Raw genomic sequence first — 21,202 nt, forward strand, 5'->3', positions numbered from 1 at the left:
TTAATGGAGTTCTGTGAAGACTAGGTCACAATAGAATATTAAAATGTATAAAATATTTGAATGATTTCTTTAAAACAGACATCAATCTGTTACAGCATTTGGCTGGCCATTTGCATAAGGCACATGAACAATTATATTTAAGAAAATGGCCTTGATGTTAATTCAAACACAAATCAATACATAGTGCAATTGATATCTAGACATGCTTACATAGATAAGTGTACAATAATTTGAAAGATCTACAAAATGTCATCAATGTCAGTGATGCTTATAACATTATAACATAATAATAGGGATTGTGGGTTCAAACTACATATTTTTCTAAATACACCCACAGTGATATAGCCTTATTCTTACATCAATAGGCTATTAGGGTTTGTGTGTTCTAAGCACAAATGTTGACGCGGCTGTTCACAATAATTATAGGGCCTGCATGTGTTCGATATATTTTTATTAGTAGACTTTTCATGTCTCGGGCAGTGTCTAGAGAGGGAATAGATAGGTTTAATTTTATAGACAGCTTCGAAACATGCCGAAACACGAAAAATGTAGCTACGCACTCTGGTTTAGAAAGAATGTTTGAGACGCATGGATGTGCAAACAGACAATGTTTCTATCTTAGGCACTATCTTAGGCAGGTGCTCTATTATATCCCGGTAGCCTGGTATTGTGGACAGCGGTGATGGAAACCTTCACCTAACTTAATTGGATTGCGGCTGCACGGTTAATATACAATTTATGTGAGTGCCGTATAAGCTGTGTGGCGTGTCGTTTGGCGTAAACAACACTTGCATGTTACACCCTCGCATCGCATTATCAGTGCGCAGCAAATAACCTTTAGCCTCAATTCATCTTGCCAGCAGGTGTCATGCACTGGTAGCACTATAGCACCACACATAGGGTGCTCCCTCTCCATATATGCCTATTCAATATAAACCCTACTTGCCTACATCCATATGTAGGCAATAATTTCTAACACACACTGGACAATAATAAGCTATGCTATAGCGCAGCCTACTCTACAGCCAACTTGTGACGCATTTGGCCTACCCACCTCATTTCCTTTCAGTATGTTAAACTGTCCCACTGGAAACTGCTGCCTATATTATCTTGACATGCAAACCGGCACGAAACTATCATAGTCATTTTATTACAGTGTCTGATTTCTGGTAACGGCAAACTAGTGGGGTGAGTCAGAGCAGAGAGGACGCCGGACCACTTCCTGGTTCTTTTTCTCGTGTCTCATGCCAAGGCCCGCCCCTAGACCGGAGCCGTCGCGACGAGAGCCGACGGCTCTAGTGCACTAGCACAGAGAGTACTGCAACAGCTGCGTGTCGGTGCAGCCTTGGTCTGTGGATGAGCGCTTTGTCACGCACTGCCCTGTCCTGTGCAAGTTGACGCGGATTTCCCGGCACTCGAAATACCCATGGTGAGACGGGACTGCCGCTTCGACGATTACATCAAGGGGGAAAGGAGACGTTTACCATTGAACAGGTATGATCTGGGGTTCGTTATTTACAATGTTTCCATTTTATCTGCCGATTTTTGCTCCCGGCCGCCTTGCGGAAACCCAAATCCTCGGCGATAAGGGAATATGTGAACAATAACCAGGACAATTTGTTATACCGAAGAATGAGGTTATGTTCATTATTAAACTGAAATTTTGCTGGCCTGCAAAAATACCAATGATTGTTACTATCACAAGGCTCTTTGTGTAGAGCCGCAGTGCCGGGCGGGCGTAGAGTAGGGATCGCTTTAACAGAAACAGTACGTGCGAACTTGCTCGAGCAGTAACTGGCACGTACGCTAGCGACTCAATGTATCTGATCAAACTCATCAAAATTACTCCTTTGGGAACGTTGTGTTACATTTCCACAGTGATTGTATCGCATCGTTTTGGGTAGGGTTCTGATATCACTGGTAAAAAGATGAGAAAGAGATAACGAAAGTTTACAGCAGACGCCTTTGTTTGCTTCAAGTTTCAGTTGCCCTATAACTGAAGGGCAACCCTTACCATAATCCATAGCCTACTCTTATTTGGGTAATCTGAAATAGAAAGATATGCTTTCAATCGAGTAGTGGCACCAGCTCACGTTCTCTGGATGGTATCTATATTTCGATTAGCAAGTAAATGCCAACTCGCGAGTGTTGATTATTTGCTAATGTGGGAATATGGCCACGAAGGAATAGACTCTGGTGTGGAGTCATAACCCTCTCAACAACATACAACTTATGTAGCCTAGCATTAAACAATTTTATCTCTCTGTGTTCTTTATTAGGTTTCTGGACAACGCTTGAGTCTTTGACATGGAGAAAACACTGCACATTCTAGCGAAGCCAGCAGACACTACTGATAAAGTTATGGAGGAGCCCACACTGAATCTGACCATGGGTAACGCTGAGTTTACAGAACAACAAATGGTACTAGCTGACAAGATACCTTTAGTGAAACCTTGTTTTAAGAAGAAGCCGATTAAATTGGACGCGAATTGCCTTCGGACTCTAGGGGATCCCATTTTGACTACATTACTGAGCGCGGACGCACTTGTAGCCGGAGATGGAGTGTTTGTTCCCAGGAATCCAACGAGGACGCAGAGGAATCTATGTACCGCTGTGGTGGTAAAGCAAACAAGGGTCGATCAGGTGTGCTTGAAGGACGAGAGTACCGTTTCTGGACTGATGGGCAACACAGCAGACACGGAAATGGCGGACACATCAGCCGATGTTCGGGAAGGGGGGCAGAAGGTGACTGATATTCAGCGGGTGACAATGGACACTAATGAGCACGGCTTCCCGCCCCAGGCGCGCGACGTGACGGCGCCCACCACCGTTACCCCATGTGAGGGGCAAAAGATGAATGACATCTATACCTCGGAGTCCTTGCAGGGTGCAAATTGCCTCGCCATCAAAGACAGCTCGCTGCAGAGTGAGATCTTTCTGGATAAAAGCGAAGAAGCCTCTTTGGATTTAGTCTTTGAACTTCTGACCCAGCTGCAGTACCACACACATCAAGGCGACGGGGTATCGATTTGCGTGGATTTCCTCCAGGGAGTCTGTGTCTATGGCAGCGACTGTGCACACCACCACACCGTGCTACCCTACCACTGGCAAATTTGCAGAGCCGATACGAAAATTTGGCAAAGTATATCGGATGATTCGCAAGAACAGCTGGAAAGGCTGTATTGCAATCCGGACAATGAACAAGTCAGAATGAAGTTTCTGTGAGTTCCTCTTATTTTTCTCTCATCCACACTGTATTCAAGGTTGTTTGAGTATTTGCGTTTTCAGTTTTATTAGTTAATGAGTTAATCGCAATTGATCAGTCTGTCAATGAACCAGCATTTCGAGAAGTGCGTAATTGCTTTGTAGTGGTTATGCTTCCCATGCCACTACATGTAGGCTACTCTGACCTTAGCTGTTAAAGCCCAGCTGTTAGTTCCTCTTCAATATGTGTCATTTTAAGCCCGTTGATGGCTGGCATTACATGAGGAAGTGTATTGTCGGCTGGAAGCTATAAACTTGCATGACCCGGAGCTGCCCGGTGTGGTCACTGACACACACGCTCACATGCACGGTCACACGCACACATTTGCTCGCTCTCTCTCTCTCTCTCTGTGTGTGTGTGTGTTTGTCTTTCTCTCTCTCTCTCTCAGTCACACACACAAACACATGTAGGCCTATGAGGGGGTGTACTATCGCACGCACTCCACCACAAAGTAAAGCTCACAGGCATGCACGCTTTTTTTACAGTTACAGTACATATACATGCACAGTGTCAAACATATGCTGAACATGCTCCCAATGTCTGTCACTATTAACCCATAAAGGAGTACTGACGGGAATGTTGAGAAATGAACGTTCTAAAGAATATCTGGGTTCATTGAATTCAACATAGAATTTTAGAACCTTCAATTGTTGCGGAACTTAGAACGTTCAAAAACCTACACCTTTAAGGGTTAAATGGATAGAAAATTGCATCTCACTTTGTCACTGGTGCCTCCTATTCATCAACACAGGTCAGCCAGACAGCTCACATCTTGAGTCACACCATTTGTCAGAGTGGACAATGTCAGGTGATGCAACCTGCTATTTGTTTAAGCAAAGGGGTTTTTTTTGTTTGTTAAAGTCTTTTTGACTAGACCTGTATGCAAAGGCAGGTTTCCAAAAGGAAGTGGTTTGATCATGACAAAGCAAGAAGCTCCCTGCTCTGATTTTAATATTCACTGTGACAAAGGCTTCCCAGTCAGCTGGTGGACAGTGTGTCACGGAGCTCAGAGCACTCTGACACGCACTCATGTTTAGGAACAGCCTGCATCTCTGTGGCTAAACATTGTGAAGGCCCACGGTGAAGGTCTATGATAGGCATTAGTTCCTTGCCAGGAAGTTGCTTAATTACATTGCTGTTGCAAGTCTGTCTTTGAATACAAACATACACAAACAAACAAAAGCACAGATTAGGAATAGTTGTTTAATTGTGTTGTCATGGCAATGATCTGCCAGATGTTTACCTAAGTAAGCTTTGAGTTCACATAGCAACGGCCCATAGCTTTCTTTTGCTCTCATCTCTTAGCCTACACACTGGATGTGTGTGTGTCAATCATTCATGCTCAGTCTGTTTGGACAATTGAAACTGTTCAAACTGAAACGTGTGTTTCCTGTAGTGAGTGTGTTGTGACCAATGATTTCTGTGACACCACTGGAAAGTGGAAAGACCGACCAAAAGTGAAGACACTGTGACCTGAAACTGAGGTGTATGCTTAGCGGGGGATAGTGTGTATTTTGTGTGTGTGTGTGAGTATGAGAGAGTGTGTGTGTGTGTGTGTGAAACAGGAGCAGATAAAGTGTCAGGTGGCCCATGAAATGAATCACTGGGGCGAGGTCGCAGTGCCTTTTCATTACTCAGCGTGTCTTCTATTCCCCACCCTTGTGTCTCTCGGCCTATCCCTCTGTCCCTCTCCATTCCTCCAGGAGCTTCCTGTAAACGCTCTGGGCCTCCCAGCTGGCATGCACCCCTGCTCCAGAGTCATGTCCTCCCTTTTAGCCCCTCTCTCCATCTTGCTGTCCATATTCCTTTACCACATCCTTCTTTCTTTGACTTTGTCAAATATTTCTTTTTAGCACCGGTGGGAACTCAACAAAGAGTTGTTTATGACCCTAAATAACATTTTCCTCTTTATACCTAAATAACATTTTAGCATCAGAAATAGCACCCTTATCCCCCCCTCTGTCTTTCTCTCTCTCACTCTCTCTCTCTGTCTCTCTCTATTTAATTACACCTCTCCTCTTCTCCTATTTACCGGGTAGCCCTTTGGGTGCACAGATTACTGTGTCCACCAGGAACCGGACACCGTGCTGATCTGTGTGACACAGTGGGGTGTTGTGTGCGGATGTGTGTGAGATCAGGGTGCTCTGAACACCCTGTCCCTCTCCTGTGCTGTGGCCAGTGTCCAGGCCGTCCTGTTCCCCTGCCCCAGGGAGCCCCGGAGAACATCTCTGAGAGACTTCCTCTCCTGGCAGGGAGGGAATGAGAGATTGCCCTGTCCCCGCAGCTGAACCGACTCAATGAGCAAGACAGAAGCTTGAAAGGGAAGAAGGAAGCACCATCCAACCCCCCTCTCATGACCTCCTGAGGAAGAGGTCTAGTGTGCACCTGCACAGGACCGGAACAGCTAGCATTAGTATTGGTTAGCTAACTGGCTTGGCCGTTGCTGTGATGGCCCACAGGGCAGAGGGAAGAGGTGATGGTGGTGACCATTAGTAACCATTAGTGAGGGAAGAGGTGGTGGTGACCATTAGATGTTTTTTCTCTGATGAGGCTGATGAGGTCATCTGTCAGCTTCGCTGGGTGCACCGATCCTGTTTAGTCTTTGGACAGTGCTGGGGAAGCAACCCCTCCCTAGCTGCCAGCAAAACCAGTCTGGGGCTGGCATGTCCAGTTCCTCTTGGGCTTTTCGCTCTGCCTCACACCTAAAAACCAACGGTTGCCTCTCTATCTCTTACTCTGTCACTCTCTCTCTCTCTCTTTGTCTCTCAGTGAGACAGATCAGAACATTTTGCTGGTCTTTGAGGGCTTGTGAATGTAAGTGGTAGTTGCTTGGTTGTTATGATATGTGTGTTGGCCATGAGTGAGTGAGTTATCGTAATATTTTCTACCCGCAGACGACTCAGGTGACTGACTGCCTTATCTGTAAACAGGAGTGTGTGGTTTGGGGAGTGTGTGTGTCTGCCTAATTCCCTTCAGCCTGTGACGCTATTGAAGAGTGGGAAAAATGCAGGCATGCGGGCCACCTAGTCTTGGCCCATGAGAAAATGCTGGTGTGTGTGTGTGTGTGTGTGTGTGTATGTGTGTGTGTGTGAGTGAGAAAGAGAGAGAGAGGGTGAGACAAAGAGAGAGAGAATAAAGAATAGCAAATCTGGCAGACTTGAAGAAAGAATGAAGAATCACTGAACATGTATGATACAGGAGAAATAGCACAATAGCAGTGTGGCTGCCGTCCGTACGCCCTACCACTCATCACACCTCTCTCTCTCCATTTGCGTGCCCCTCTTCCCATCTATCTGTCTTTCTCCATCTTTCTCCCTTTGTTTTCCACATCTGTCAACTCTTTCCCCCCTTCTTTCGCTTCAATTGACTGCTTCTGTCTGAGACCACAAACCACAGCTGGCCCAGAGGTGCCTATCAATGCTCTGTGTGTGTGTGTGTGTGTGTGTGTGTGTGTGTGTGTTTGTGTCTGTGCGTGCGTGTGTGTGTGTGTGTGTGTGTGTGTGTGTGTGAGAGAGAGAGAGCCACAGCCGGGGGCTGTTAGATGGGAAAGGGGGGAGGGGTCAGAGGCTAATTGCCAAAGCCTTTTCACCTCTGCCCCATTTATGTCGGGCACGCTAGCCGAACACCAACCCCACTAGAGCCCAGGGGTGTGTGAGTGTGTGCTGTTGTCATAGAAGGATGTGGCAGACAGATGTTCTGGTCTCATTGTTTAGGGCCCTTATTGGTCATTCTGACGAGGCTGAGGCATTGTCAGGGTGGATTGTTTGCGCGCTCCGCTCCGCTCCACTCTGCCCACTCCTCCTCTGGGTCACCTCCCCGCTTTCCTGGACGCGGGAGCACCTCAGGATCTCCGGCTCCGTGTGAGCGCGCACTCATGTGTATGTCATCAGCGCCGTGACTGTCTGTAAATCATTACACTTCTCACTGCTGCCCGAGCGTGTGTGTGTGTGAGTGTGTGTGTGTGTGTGAGTGTGTGAGTGTGTGAGTGTGTGAGTGTGTGTGTGCACCCGGGAGAGCATGTGAAAGGTTTGGGGGTAATTTGAGACTTCCTGATTCCACAGGTTTTAATGTCTGTCTCTCACAAGGGTGTGTGTGTTTGTGGGTGTGTGTGTGTGTGTGTTTGTGTGCGTGTGTGTGTGTGTGTGAGAGAGAGAGAGAGGAAAAAAATAGGGAGAAAGAGGAGTGATTGTGGCATCCACCAGTGGCGTGTCAGCAGACAGGAACAGGTCATAATCACCGTAGCGACCCTGGGACCACTCCATAATTGGAGCAGGGTGACATCAAAGCCTGCTGGAGGGCCAGCAGGAGGAAGGGCCATGGCGGCCTACCTCCACGTGATGGCACTTCATAGAGCAGATTTAGGCCGCTGGCTTTCATCTCCATCTCTCTCTCTCTCTCTCTCTCTCTCTCTCTCTCTCTCTCGCTGCTTCCATCTCTTCTCAGCTCTGCCTCGTTCACTGCTTCATGACAAACTATCTGGCCCTATCGTATGTCATAACACCTACCAACTAGACCTCATTTTAGTCAGCTTACTCATAGATTGCAAAAGGAATTGAGTGAAGGAATTGAGTGAAGGAATGTGTGTGTGTGTGTGTGTGTGTGTGTGTGTGTGTGTGTGTGTGTGTGTGTTTATGTATGAGAGAGCATGTGCATGAGAGAAAGAGATAAATTGTGTTTGTTTGTGTGTGTGTGTCTGTCTGTCTGTCTGTCTGTGTTCATGAGAAAGAGACTGTGTGTGTGTGTGAGAGAGAGGGACAGTGTGTGTGTGTGTCTGTGTGAGAGAGAGTCAGAGTGTGTGACTGTGTGAGAGAGATATAGTGTATGTAAAGACACTGCGGCGGGGTGTGCTGAGCAGAGGCCAAAGCCAGAGTGTTCACAGGCTCTGACTGGAGTCCTGGTGAACACAGAGAATCACTCTTTGCACTTAATTTAACCAGCGGAATTTTATTTTTAGAAATGAGCTGAACAGGCCCAGCAGAAAGAGAGAGAGAGAGAGAGAGGGATGGGGAGGGAGGGAGGGAGGGAGGGAGGGATGGGGAGGGAGGGAGGGAGGGAGGGAGAGCCAGAAGGGCAGAGGGTGTCGGGCCCTGATGAGACTATAGCGTGCCTCAGGGCAGGGAGCGAGGTGTGCCCGGAACAATCATTTTATCACTTTATGACTTGGGTTTATAATGGCACGGCTCTAATCACACAGCTGCCGGCGCGGCTTATTGTCCGGCACAGGTAACCATGGAGCTCTGGCCAGTGCTTGTACACCATACTCATCTCTGGTGGGGGTAAATATTTGTGTGTGTGTGTCTGTGTTTGTATTTCAGCATGTGTGTGAGGGTCCGTGAGAAAACAGCTGGGAAATGGTGCGTCTGGTTGTTGTGGTGGCTGTGAGGAAGTGGGTTGGGTGACTGCATGACCTGGTGTTCATGCAGTAGTGGATCACGGTCATCTCAGCCAAGTGCTGTGTGTCTGTGTCTGTAGCAAAGTGCAATCTCTCACACAGGGCAGGTTGAGTGACGCGCGGGTGATAGGAATGCCACCAAGTCATTATGCCACAAAGTCCAGAGCTGGGCACACGATATGCAAACGTGATATGCTCACTTCGGTAGGCACATATGTGTGTGTGTATGATGGCTTTAACAGTCTCCTCTTCGCTCCTACACACAGTTCAGTTCTTAGGCCAGTCAGTGTTCTTTTGTTTGGCCTTCGGGCAGCTGGACAATCCGCTCAGGCTGTGTGTCCTTCCGAGGCCCAGAGGCCCGGTTCTATCTGTTTGTCTTTGGCATGCCAAGAAGTGGTCGGGCAGCAGGAACACAGAAGGAACACAGGAGTAACACAGGAGGAACACAAGAGGAACACAAGAGGAACACGCTCTTCCCCAGTGAGACAGTCTCTCTGCCTCCGTCTGCTCCCAAACAGACACTTCCTAATCCATTTCAGTTGTCATTTATTCGGTTCATACACTTTGTCCTCGCTCTGGTGTTCTGTCTGTGGCCGTTCGGTCCTCTCTCCGTACTCTCCCTGTTCTCTCACAGATCCATGACTGAAGAGGGGATAAATTAAAGACACATTTCCTCTTCTTGCTCAGAGCTCGTGGTAAGCACAGTGTTCTGCCCAGGGAGCTGTTGCTTAACAGTGCAAAGGCAGAAATGGTACTGCTGACCAAAGAGTATCTGTTACCAAAAGATGATGAAGTAAGATTCCACCCCATTTGGCACCGAGCGGTGTTTACTGACAGTAGTATTTATTTTGTGTGAAACCAATGAGTGGACACTTTTCCAATTGATGGGAAGAGAGAGAGAGATGGGGGGGGGACGTGTGCATAGTCATGGTCTGTAGTTTCACTTCCCCTTCCCATTTTTCTGACCATAGATTGATTTTTTCGTCCACAGACATGCTAGAAATTCCACTATCAAAACCACACACACACGTTCAGTATCATCAGTAGGCTACAGTGAGAGTTCAGTTAATATTGTAGATTTGTGTTGGTTCCCGCTAGCCGCCCACCCTGTAGGTCACTGACAATTGTATGCATGTGTTGTGTTTGGAACATGGTTTGTTTTTGTCTGTGTGTGTGTGTGTGTGTGTGTGTGTGTGTGTTTGTGTTGTGGACTGCCCATGAGAAAAACAGCATGTTCAGGACACATTGAGCCTAAACGTTAGCCCAATGTGTACTGTTGCAGAACAGCTTGTGTGTGTGTGTGTACGTTTGTGTGTTTTCCAGCCTGCAATGAGGGGAGTGCAGGGAGGAATTGGATATGGGGGCATTTTGGTTAGGTGGGGGCAGCTAGCAAGTTGAAGTTGTTGAGCATGTTGAGCCTCACTAATGGGAAGTTTTATGTGTCCAGCTTGTTTGGTGCGTGTGTGTGTCTGGTGAATGTGTGTGTGTCTGAGGTGAATGTGTGTGTGCCTGTGTGCTTTTGTATCTGCTGCACCTCTCACTTGAGAGACTGAGAATGTGAGAATGCAATGTCGACATTCTTTGCTGTGTGTTTGTGTATCTTCGCCCACACAGTTCACATTTACAGAGGTGGACATTCGTGGCTTGGTGTTTGTGTTTGTGCGTATTTGTGTATATGCAGGCATGTGTGCGTGTGTGTGTGTGCATGCGTGCGTGGGTGTGTGTGTGTGTGTGTGTGTGCATGTGTACGTGCGTGCGTGTGTGTGTGTGTGTGTGCGTGCGTGCGTGCGTGCTGAATCTGGCAGCATTTGACTACTCCTGTGCATCTATCTTCAGTTCGCCCGTGGGCTTCTATGTCTGGTCTTCACTTCTGTTCGCTACGTTCCTCCTCTCTCTTTTCAGATCTTTATTCGTCATAGCATGTCTCTATTCAGCCAGCTAGTTGGTTTATTTAATACACACATACACACACACACACACACACATACACACACTTCCTGACACACACACATACACACACTCTTCCTGGCACACACACACACACACACATACACACACACACACACACACACACTCACGTGGCAGCTGTAGATATTACTTGTTTCATTCCATGTCTCCTTGGAGAAGAGCATGCAGTCTGTGTGAGTGTGTAACTGTCACTCCTGATTGGGCCTCATACATGTTTGATCCCACCATTAAGCTCAATCTGCTCTGTTCTGCTGGAGTGCCCGGACTGTGCTTCAGCATGCAGCCAGGACGTTCAGTCAGCTCAATGCCACAGCCTGCACACTTTGTGTCTGTGGGTGCTAGTGACCCAGCTACCTCCAGGGCTAGTAGGAGTGTCTGAGTGTGTGTGTGTGTGTGTGTGTGTGTGTGTGTGTGTGTGTGTGTAAGGGGTCGGGTTGTTCAGTATCTTGGACAGCTGAGGGCCGTTTCATTCACACTGCTCGAGCACAGCAGACTTTGTTCCCAGCGTCTGTCTCTACAGGGCCTGGGCGCTGGCACCGGCACTGCTTGTGCTTGTTGACTAATGAAACATGCCACTGGCAGGAACACTCGGGAGCTGTGCACTACCGCACCCCACTCCTCAAAGACACCCCCCCCAGTCCCGTCACCACACTAGCTTTTCAAAAAAGACCCTTTTGTTTTACACCACTAGGCATATTCTTTATGTCTATTTTCTTTTATTTCTTATTTCATTCTGTCTTTTTTTCTTTGTCTGTTTTTCCCCCCCATCATCCTTTTTTATCATGCGGTGCTCTCTGCCTTAGATGAAGCCCTCAGTGCATTCTTTTGGCACACTGGCCTAAGAGATATATGACATAGGGGAGGTCACAGTGCTCCAAGGTCATCTGCAATGCTCTTGTGTAAAAGATCTTTTACACACACGCACACACTGACACAGAGTGATGGGTTAATGCTCGTGGGCAGCCCCCAGCCCGGCCAGACTTTTGACCCCTGACCCCAAATCCTCTTACGTCGGAGCACAAGTGTGATCGATCCCTCGCTAATAGAGAGGCAGAGGCCAGTCCACGCCATGCCGCCCAGGATGACCTACTAACAGCATGGGTGGTCAGGCTGGGCACGCACGGGCTGGATTTGTGACTGAGTGAGTGTATGTGTGTGTGTGTGTGCAGTGTGGGGTTTAAGTGGGGGTTGATGTGTGGGTAGATGGGTGGGGGTGGGCAGGGCAGGGCAGGGCAGACTTTTTTCCCCCAGCACAGTACTTACAGTAAACCTGAGGGACTGTCTGGGTGTGTGTGTGTGTGTGTGAGTGAGTGGAATGAACCATCGTCATCACTGCCGTCATCATCTCTGTATATTTACTTTTGTATATGCCCATGAATGTGTTTGTGTGTGTGTTTGTGTATGTGTGTGCTTATATGTGTGTGTGTGTGTGTGTGTGTGTGTATGTGTGTGTGTGTGTTTGTGTATGTGTGTGTGTGTGTGTGTGTGTGCTTATATGTGTGTGTGTTTGTGTATGTGTGTGCTTATATGTGTGTGTGTGTGTGTGTGTGTGTTTCTGTGTGTGTGTGTGCTTATATGTGTGTGTGTGTGTGTGTGTGTTTGTGTATGTGTGTGCTTATATGTGTGTGTGTGTGTGTGTTTGTGTATGTATGTGCTTATATGTGTGTGTGTGTGTGTGTGTGTGTTTGTGTATGTGTGTGCTTATATGTGTGTGTGTGTGTGTGTGTGTGTGTGTGTGTGTGTGTGTGTGTATGTGTGTGCTTATATGTGTGTGTGTACTTCTCCCTCACTGTCGCGCCTCTTCTTCCCCCAGGGGCCGGGTGTTCACGCTAGACTTCAGCGTGATGAGAGTGTCCGACCCCGAATTCGATCAGGTCAGGCGCCTCTCCACGCCCTCGTCCTCCTCCACCAGCACGCCGGCCACACCCGCCTCCAACAACCCCACCCCCAGCTGCCTCACCGTCTGGAAGTACTACTGCCGAGACAACTTTGGCTGGAGGGAGTATTCCGAGGTAAGAGACGTGTCTGTATAGGGTGTTCCTGCCTTCCAAAACACTCTGCCCACAAAGAATAAGAACACCAAGATTACTGGCTCTCCATTGAGCCCAGAGTCACTTGCCGGGTCATAAATGGCGTATTAGCACACATTTACACAGTTCAAAAGATCAGGCTGGTTTCCTTGTCACGCAAGGTGTTTGTGTGTGGGTGTGGGTGTGAGTGTGTGTGTGTGTGAGTGTGTGTGTGTGTGTGTGTGTGAGTGAGTGTGAGTGTGTGTGTGAGTGAGTGTGAGTGTGAGTGTGAGTGTGAGTGTGAGTGTGAGTGTGTGTGTGTGTGTGTGTGTCTGAAATGCTCTTGAATCTCCCCATTCAGACAGGGACGTGTTGTGTTCCTCACACAGACATCCACAATGTGAGTGTTGCATAAGTGTTCTCTATGAAACAAAGCTATTTATGCCCTCAAATCTGCCCTGATGGATGCATTCTGACCCGCTCGGGTTTTTTTGTTCCCTTTTCAGGAAGTAATTCAGAAAGACCAAGTGAATGAGAAAGTCCTGGGATTTGTCATGATCCCTTATATTTTCCCTCTCTCTCTCTCTCTCTCTCTCTCTCTCTCTCTCTCTCTCTCTCTCTCTACCCCCCCTTTCTCTCTCTCTCTAGCCGGTGGTGCGTCTGATCGAGGAGGCGAGTGGCCGGGGGCTGAAGGAGGTGCGCTTCATCACGCTGCAGAATCAGTACATCCTCAACATCCGCGAGGGCTTCCAGCAGAATGCCGTCTTCGGCTTCCGCCGGCAGATCAAGAAGCGCCCACTCTTCCTCTCCGCTGTCATGCTCACGCCTTACCTACAGTGAGTACACACACACACCAGAGTTTCCGCTAGAAAAAAGTGGTGCCGGTCAAAGTGACCGGCAGAGGTTTCGTTTTCCGGACATTTTGATGATATACCGGTCAAATATCCTATTATCGCTTCTTAATTAGTCAAGTTTAGGAAAACTGGAGACAGGCTATGTAGCTTAAAGAATGACATAATCAGGCCGTATAGAATGCAGCATGTTCATTAGCCTAAACATGCCTAACAAGATCTAGCCAGTATCTATGTTTTCATGGACAAGGATCCGTTTTGTTCGTTGTTTTATTGGCTACATTTGTTATTGCTACCCACGTTATCTCCAGTGGTTCAACTTGGACTTGCACAGATGCGCACACACAAGAATGAGCGCTTACACCCCTAAGGCTATGCCTCTTTATTTGATAACAATAAATTAAGAAATATTTCCTATTCTGGGAAATGTTTCTTTTCTTTTTCTTTTGGTCCGTTTGGTACCATTTGATTGTGCCGGAAATTATCCGCGGACCAGCAATCTCCTCGTCGAGGATGCCCTAACCCTGCAGGTCACAGACAGAGAAAGCATACTGTATGCTTTGGGTACAGAACACAGTTGCATGTCCAGTGTACCATGGGTTTGTCTACACGGAGAATGACAGTGTCTTGGTGCGGCCGCATTCCCCGCAACTCCACTTCCAACGTCACTGATTCCAACAGATAGGCTATGCCCAACACTTTTGCTTTTTATCTGGCGGTGGTGGAGCTGACCGAATATCTGAGGCTTCAGACGTTATCAATTTATCATCATCCATCGCGTCTGGCCTCTGAAAAAACTTTTAAGGCAAGTCTGCCTGGGCCTGGCCATGTTTGAACTGTCTCACTCATTTGTTTGTTGTTTAACATGGACGTTTTAAGCGTGCGCTTCCAATTTGAAATGCAGCATAGGCTATGCGTGATGTTTAATAACTTTCAAACAGTAGAGCCTGTTCATTTAAAATCATAGCAGAGGACGTATTCTTGCTTTAAAATAGGCCTACATTTTAGGCTTATTCTGAAATTCAGATTGCGTTAGGAGGATGGGATTATTAGCCAATTTCAACAATTTGGACAATTTGACCGGAGAGATTTTATTTTGTCGGACATTTAATTTTTTTTTCGGCCAATGTCCGGTAATTACCAGACAACGGAAACCCTGACACACACACACACACACACACACACACACACACACACACACACACACGCACACACACACCGCATTCATCTATAACACAAACACACATGAATAAACTGGACTTATACATGTGTAGATATATAGATTGGACATAAACACTTGTATACAAGTCCCCCATTTTCACGACACAAAAATACTTTCCTCCACAGAGCCATTAGTCAGGGTGTGTGAATCCACAAATAACTGGGTACAGCATATGCTTTAGTTACTCAGAAGCTCTCATCATGAAGTCCAACCAACACCTTTGTCCTGTGAGCAAACCACCCATCTGCGTCCCAGAGCAAACACTTATGACCCTCACACTGAGACAGGGAAGAAAGGGCCCAAGACAAAGGAGGCAGCAGATGTGGTGAGGAAGAGAGAGAGAGAGAGAGAGAAAAAAAACATTGGAGGGAAAGTTGAAAATGAGTTCCAGACGCATTGTGCTAGGCGACTGCAAGAGAAACGTGACTATTTGTGGTGGAAAGCTGTGCGCTTTCACCACGCGAGTCAAGCTTTTTTTCCACCTAGTTTGACTCCGCCAGTCGCCGGGGTCTGGCGACTTTCAGTCTCTCGCCAGCGTCTCTCCTGGAGTCTCACCCGTATTTCTGAAGTAGGGATTATATTTGGAAATGAGATATTTCCTTGAAAGTCCACTGCAGCTGGCCGTACTGTTGAGTTTACACTGGGCTCTTGGACTGCGCTTGCCACGCTAATCTGTTTTGTGGTGAGTGTAGGGTAAATTGAGCTAGCGTTAGGGGAGCTGAGTCCTGTGTTCTCCCCCATCACGTTGCTCCTGTGCTGAGCCACGGGGCCCCCACCTCACCTCACCTCACCTCACCCACACTCCTGCTGGATGTCTGGCTTGACAGGGACACGCTGTCCTAAGCAGACGCCGGTGGAAGTCGTTAGACTGGCATTGACAGCGTAGCGCTCGTTCGGTCAAATAAATCATTCGTGTCTCTCGCAAAACAGAGACAGCAGCAGCCACCCCAGCTGCGTTGCAGTCAGCAACCATGTGAGCTCCGAGAATATCAATACCCAAGCTTCACCTCCAGTGCATACCTGAAAGCCCAGCCCACATCACTTTCAATTTTATTGTTCTCGGTCTCTGGCCACTTTCAATTTGACGGAGCATTTGTCTCGTTTTGACACGTGCGCTCTCTTTCCTTTTTTTACGCCCGTCTTTCGTGGAGTCGTGCAGGGGAATAAAAGCCCTCGCAGCAGCGCAGGAGGCTTGTTGTCACCTCGTCACCTTGAGCAGAGGAGGCCAAGTGAAATGAGGCCAGGCCGTGGGCCGAGCCCTGAGCCAGATGGCGTCAGGGTGAGACGCGCCGACTCCTGGAGTCCAGTGCACCTGCCAACTGGCCGATCACATTTAAAGGACACACACACAGGAGAGAGAAAGAGACAGAGAGAGAGAGAGAGAGAGAGAGAGAGAGAGAGAGAGACCAGGAGGCTTAGCTTAGGGTTAACATGCAGTGGTGATATTTTTATTCATCCGATTTTTGTTTTTTACCTGGGAGCCAGCCCCATGACCTTGGTGTTACAAGTGATTTATTTTGTTTACCTTTAGAGTTATTATATTGTGATGATGAGTGGTCTACAGTGCACAGTTGACTGTCCAAAAAGCTTTTTTATATATAAGTATATATACTCTTTTGATCCCGTGAGGGAAATTTGGTCTCTGCATTTAACCCAATCCGTGAATTAGTGAAACGCAGCACACCAGGATGGAAACTATCCTGGAAATTGGTAGCTTTTTGACACTTTTGACACACAGTCTGTCCTCCCCTTATGTTTAACTGCTGTCTCCCTTAGTGACTTTACACCCACACAAAACTCACTTCACACACAGCTGTTTGTGTAGACGGTTCCTAAATCCCTTTTGCTCCCTCTTTAGGACACTTGGTGGCCTGTCGTCATTGGAGACGTCCACATCCCTCCCGCTGTCGCCCACCTCTGTCGCCCCGCCCAAAGTTTTCCCTGAGACGTGGTTACCCATGAGCCCCAGCCTGGACTACCTGCAGGTGCCCGTCTCCCGTGAGGACCGCAGCTACCGCACCGTCTACAGCCTCTTCCACAAGACCGTGTCCGAGACCAGGTTCCGCATCCTCAAGATCATGCGCGTGCAGAACCCTTTCCTCTGGGAGAAATACAAGAGGTGAGCAGCCCAGAGACAGGGCAAACATGGCCGCCATTGCAGCAGCAGAGACAATAGTGGCTTTGATACTGGTGTTTGTGCTGCTGCTGAAAGTAGTCTCTGTATGAGTAGTCTTTAGTTGCTGTAATTGGGTTGAGGTTTGTTTTGCTACTCGGTACACTTTGTGCTAGTACGCCACCGCAACAACGGTCCTCACTGCTGTTTCAGTGTGACAATAACAGGTGTTCTGTGTGTGTGTGTGTGTGTGTGTGTGTGTGCGTGTGCGTGTGTGTGTGTTATCTTGTGGTGGTAAGAGGTGCCGTTAGCAGCGATAGCAAGTGAGCATGGCAAATAAGGGACCACACACAAAGGAAACAGCAGAGGTCAAGGTTTTGTGACAGCATAGTTGTTGTTGTTTTTGTTTTAAATAAGCCATTGCCATGGCAACACCTGTCTTCCTCACAGCTGAGGAGGAGGGAGAGACGGCGAGGGGTGATGAGTCAGGTTGAGCAGTGGGCTTTAAAGATGAGTCACCCGGGGATTCAGTCACACTGTGTGTGTGTGTGTGTGCGTGTGTGTGTGTGTGTGTGTGTGTGAGCGCGTAGGTGCAAATGCGGCTGCTTCTATGTCTACTGTGCGAGGCTGCCAGGCTGGGATTTGAGATTGGGCTTTGGAGATTGCAGTGTCTAATATCCGTGTACCTGCCAGAGCCTGCTTGCTTGCAGTGCTGCTAGACCTGCCAGTCACAGCTGAGCTGAGCACAGAGAGAGAGAGAGAAAGAGAGAGAGAGAGAGAGAGAGAGAAGAGAGAGACAGAGAGACAAGAGTGATATACGAGCACTCCTGACTCCCAGATAGCTGCAGGGCCACAAGAGAGCTCAGGGGCTAAGGAGAGCCGTGTGTGTGTGTGCGTGTGCGTGTGTGAGAGAGAGTGTGTGTGTGTGTGTGTGTGTGTGTGTGTGTGTGTGTGTGTGTGTGTGTGTGTGTGTGTGTGTGAGAGAGAGAGTGTGTGTGTGTGTGTGTGTGTGTGTGTGTGTGTGTGTGTGTGTATAGGAGATAATAGAGACAAGCATAGAGTTACAAAGAGATGGAGACAGAGAGGCAACAGGAGCTGACTGTGGCCCAGTAGCAGTGGGTCACTGTGTCCTGACAGGCTTTGTGGTGTGTGTGTGTGTGTGTGTGTGTGTGTGATAGAGTGAGAAAGTCCCTGCCTTTGTGTGTGTGTGTGTGTGTGTGTGTCTGTGTGGCCAGTGGGTCAGAGGAGGTCAGTCTGCTAGGGTTGACCACAGAGTCCAGTGTGAAGCCCTCGAGCCATTAGACCATAACTAATGCTGAATCACATCTCCCCGTGATCCATCTCTTCAGTACAAACACACACACTCACACACACACACAGGCCCTCTCTCTCACACACACTCACACACACACACAGGCCCTCTCTCTCACACACACTCTCACACACACACAGGCCCTCTCTCTCTAGTGTGCCAGTATGTAGTCTTCTTCCTCCTTTTGTAGTTTCTCTTTCCAACTTGGACAGAATTTAGAGAACAGGGGGAAAAGCACATCACTGACTGTCATGGCACGTTCTGGAGCAGCACAGCCAGGAGGATGACAGAATGTTCTGGACCTTGTTCCGGACTCTGTTTCTCTTCTCTGTTTTGAAAACCTCTCAGTGGAGAGTCTCTCAGTTCTTTGTGGTGTTGATGAAGTTTGAATCCAGGGAGAAATCTGCTGCCAGGTGCTTTTAGGGAACTGGCCACTGTTCTTATCTCTTAGTTCTTATCTCATAGGCACCATACAATAGCAGTAACACTTCCTGTTTTGTTTCTCTCTCCCCCCTACAGGAAGAAGGAGTATATGTCCCGGCGCATGTCGGAGATGGACCGCATGCTCAACGAGCGCCACCTCTTCCACGGCACCTCGGCGGACGTGGTGGAGGGCATCTGCAAGCACAACTTTGACCCGCGCGTCTGCGGCAAGCACGCCACCATGTTCGGCCAGGGCAGCTACTTCGCCCGCAAGGCCGTCTACTCGCACAACTTTGCCAAGCGCTCGCCCAAGGGCAAGCACTACATGTTCCTGGCCAAGGTGCTGACGGGCAAGTTCACGGTGGGCAACCCGTCCATGCGCCGCCCGCCGCCGCTCAACCCGCGCGACCCCTCCAGCGACCTGTTTGACTCGTGCGTGGACAACTGGATGGACCCGCAGATCTTTGTCATTTTCAATGACGACCAGAGCTACCCCTACTTCATCATTCAGTATGAGGAGGTGTCCAACACTGTGGCCATCTGAGCAGCCCTCCCTGAGCCTGCCTGCCTGCCTGCCTGCCTGAGGTGCACAGGACTGTGGACTACAGTATAGGGGCCGAGAGGACTGTCTGGAAAGAGGCAGTGGACGGTGGGGACTGTAAGAGGGACAAAAGACTTGGAAATCCCAGCTCCATGCCATACGCGCCCTTTTAATTTCACCTTACAGAGGGGTGTGTGTGTGTGTGTGTGTGTGTGTGTGTGTGTGTGTGTGAGACCGTCTTATCACAGCTTTCCTGCTCTAGCTGGATAGAGGAGTGTGTTTGACCAATAAGCCAGTGACTGCTCAGATAGAAGCACAACTATGATTGGTCATAGCCGCGATATCAGCCATTCGGTTTCCTAAAGCTTGCTGTGCTCATTTCAGCTAAACCTAGTGCCTGTCCACGCCACGCCATGCCTAACATGCCACTCTTTGTGAGGTACAACAATAGAATAATAGTCAACAAAACACAGTACTAACAAGTAGTAGTGACAGGAAGTTCAGTACTTCTCAAAGTAAACTATTGATTTGACACTGCACAGGCTTTCTATACATCTGTGAGAACATGTTCCAATTGTGCTTTTATTATAGATATTGGATTACATTGAAGCTACATGAAAATGAATGAACAAAAGTACATATGCCAACCAAAAACAGGAATTGCCTTTTTTGCGATTTATCAGCTTCTTCTAATATTTGACTGCACAACCTAAATTATACAAATTAACAGCAATTGATGATCAATTGATTGGTACCACACCAAGGTACATTAAGTTCAAAATGGCATGTCTGGCTTTCGCCACTTTTCTAACCACTAAGGTGACCATATCAGGAAGCACCATAGTAGGAAGGCTAGTGGATGTACAGTCCGGAACAGCTTGTAAATATTAAGCTCTCTCAGCAATCAAGCTAATTCATGCTAGCCTCAAGGATAGTTTAGCTAACGGTGCTAGCAGCTGTCTCATGCTCAGACTCTGAGCTTGCTACAGTTGTAGACGTTGTCACTGTAAGTTATTTTGCTCTTCTCTGCTGGGTAGAGAATGAAGACGAATGCGCTGCACATCCAGCGTAGTATCCCAGTTCATTTCTCCTCAGCAGTTGTCTGTGAAGCTAGTAGCTTTCTGGTAGAGGCTGGCTGTCTTGGCTTGACATATTGGTTGAACACATTCAGAGTGAATGAGTATGTATGAGTGTGAATGTAAAGCCCACCCCACCAATTTGAAGGCCTCAGTGTGTTGGATAGGCTGCTGTTCATCCAGTGGCTTTAGGCTGTGTGCAAATATGTGTCTTGTAAGTGGCCAGGACTGTGTGTGTGTGTATGTGTGTGTGAGAATGTGTGTGGGCTCACGTCAGTGCAGCAGATATTTGGACCCTTCGGTGGCTTGTCCTAGTTTGGACTGGATCCTGTTTGTGACCGTGAAGTTTTTGTTTTTCCTAAAAAGAAAAAGAAAAAAAGATTTACCTCTTTTTCATCCCATTGTCCACATACACTTTCCACATTTTGTGAGAGAAATTGTACATATGTTCTCCTTGTTTATATTTCAACTGTGTGCCTTTTGTTCATAAATAAAATGTTTATTTATGTTAGTTAATGTTACATTGAATAAATAAAGATGTAAAGAGAATTTTCGAACATATACTGTTGCTGATCTTTGAGTAGGGAAGTGTATGTGTATGTGTGTGTGTGTGTCTGTGTTTCTGTGTGTGTGTGTGTGTGTGTGTGTTTGTGTGCGTTCTGGTGGTGGGGGCTGCGTTTACATGTGCGTGTGGTTCCTGGGTTACATCACTCGCCAAGATTAATGCCCTCTCACACCCAGCTTATCGTCGTGACAACCGAGTGCTTTGATGACAGGGCTCCTCCCCCAGGCCACTTGATCCTTCAGAAATATGCCTCCCTTGATGATTACTACCTTGGTCTCATCGCCATGGTAACAGAGTGTTCGGTGAGTGAGTGTGCTGGGTTATCAGCCATGGCCAGAGTCTGAGGGTGCTGTTGAGCTGAACTAGTTTCCAGTGGTTGGTGTCAGATCTGACTCCCCATGGGCCCTGGCTCCTCCTAGCCTGAGAGACAGCAGTTAGTCAGGCTTCAGGTTGAGATGTGGTGGC

The 21,202-nt window shown here is 47.9% G+C and overlaps 1 protein-coding gene across 1 annotated transcript; it reads left to right on the forward strand.

The window, feature by feature from the left end:
* Positions 1 to 1,292: 1,292 nt before the first annotated feature.
* Positions 1,293 to 20,733, forward strand: LOC121683852 (TCDD-inducible poly(ADP-ribose) polymerase). The gene is made up of 6 exons (XM_042063695.1): positions 1,293 to 1,494; positions 2,280 to 3,221; positions 12,439 to 12,637; positions 13,283 to 13,470; positions 16,566 to 16,826; positions 18,652 to 20,733. The coding sequence occupies exons 2-6, from the start codon at positions 2,308 to 2,310 to the stop codon at positions 19,097 to 19,099; spliced, it is 2,010 nt and encodes a 669-aa protein (XP_041919629.1). The 5' UTR covers positions 1,293 to 1,494; positions 2,280 to 2,307; the 3' UTR covers positions 19,100 to 20,733.
* The last annotated feature ends 469 nt before the right edge of the window (positions 20,734 to 21,202 follow it).

Source organism: Alosa sapidissima, chromosome 15 (assembly GCF_018492685.1).
Source record: "Alosa sapidissima isolate fAloSap1 chromosome 15, fAloSap1.pri, whole genome shotgun sequence".
Classification (NCBI taxonomy): domain Eukaryota; kingdom Metazoa; phylum Chordata; class Actinopteri; order Clupeiformes; family Clupeidae; genus Alosa; species Alosa sapidissima.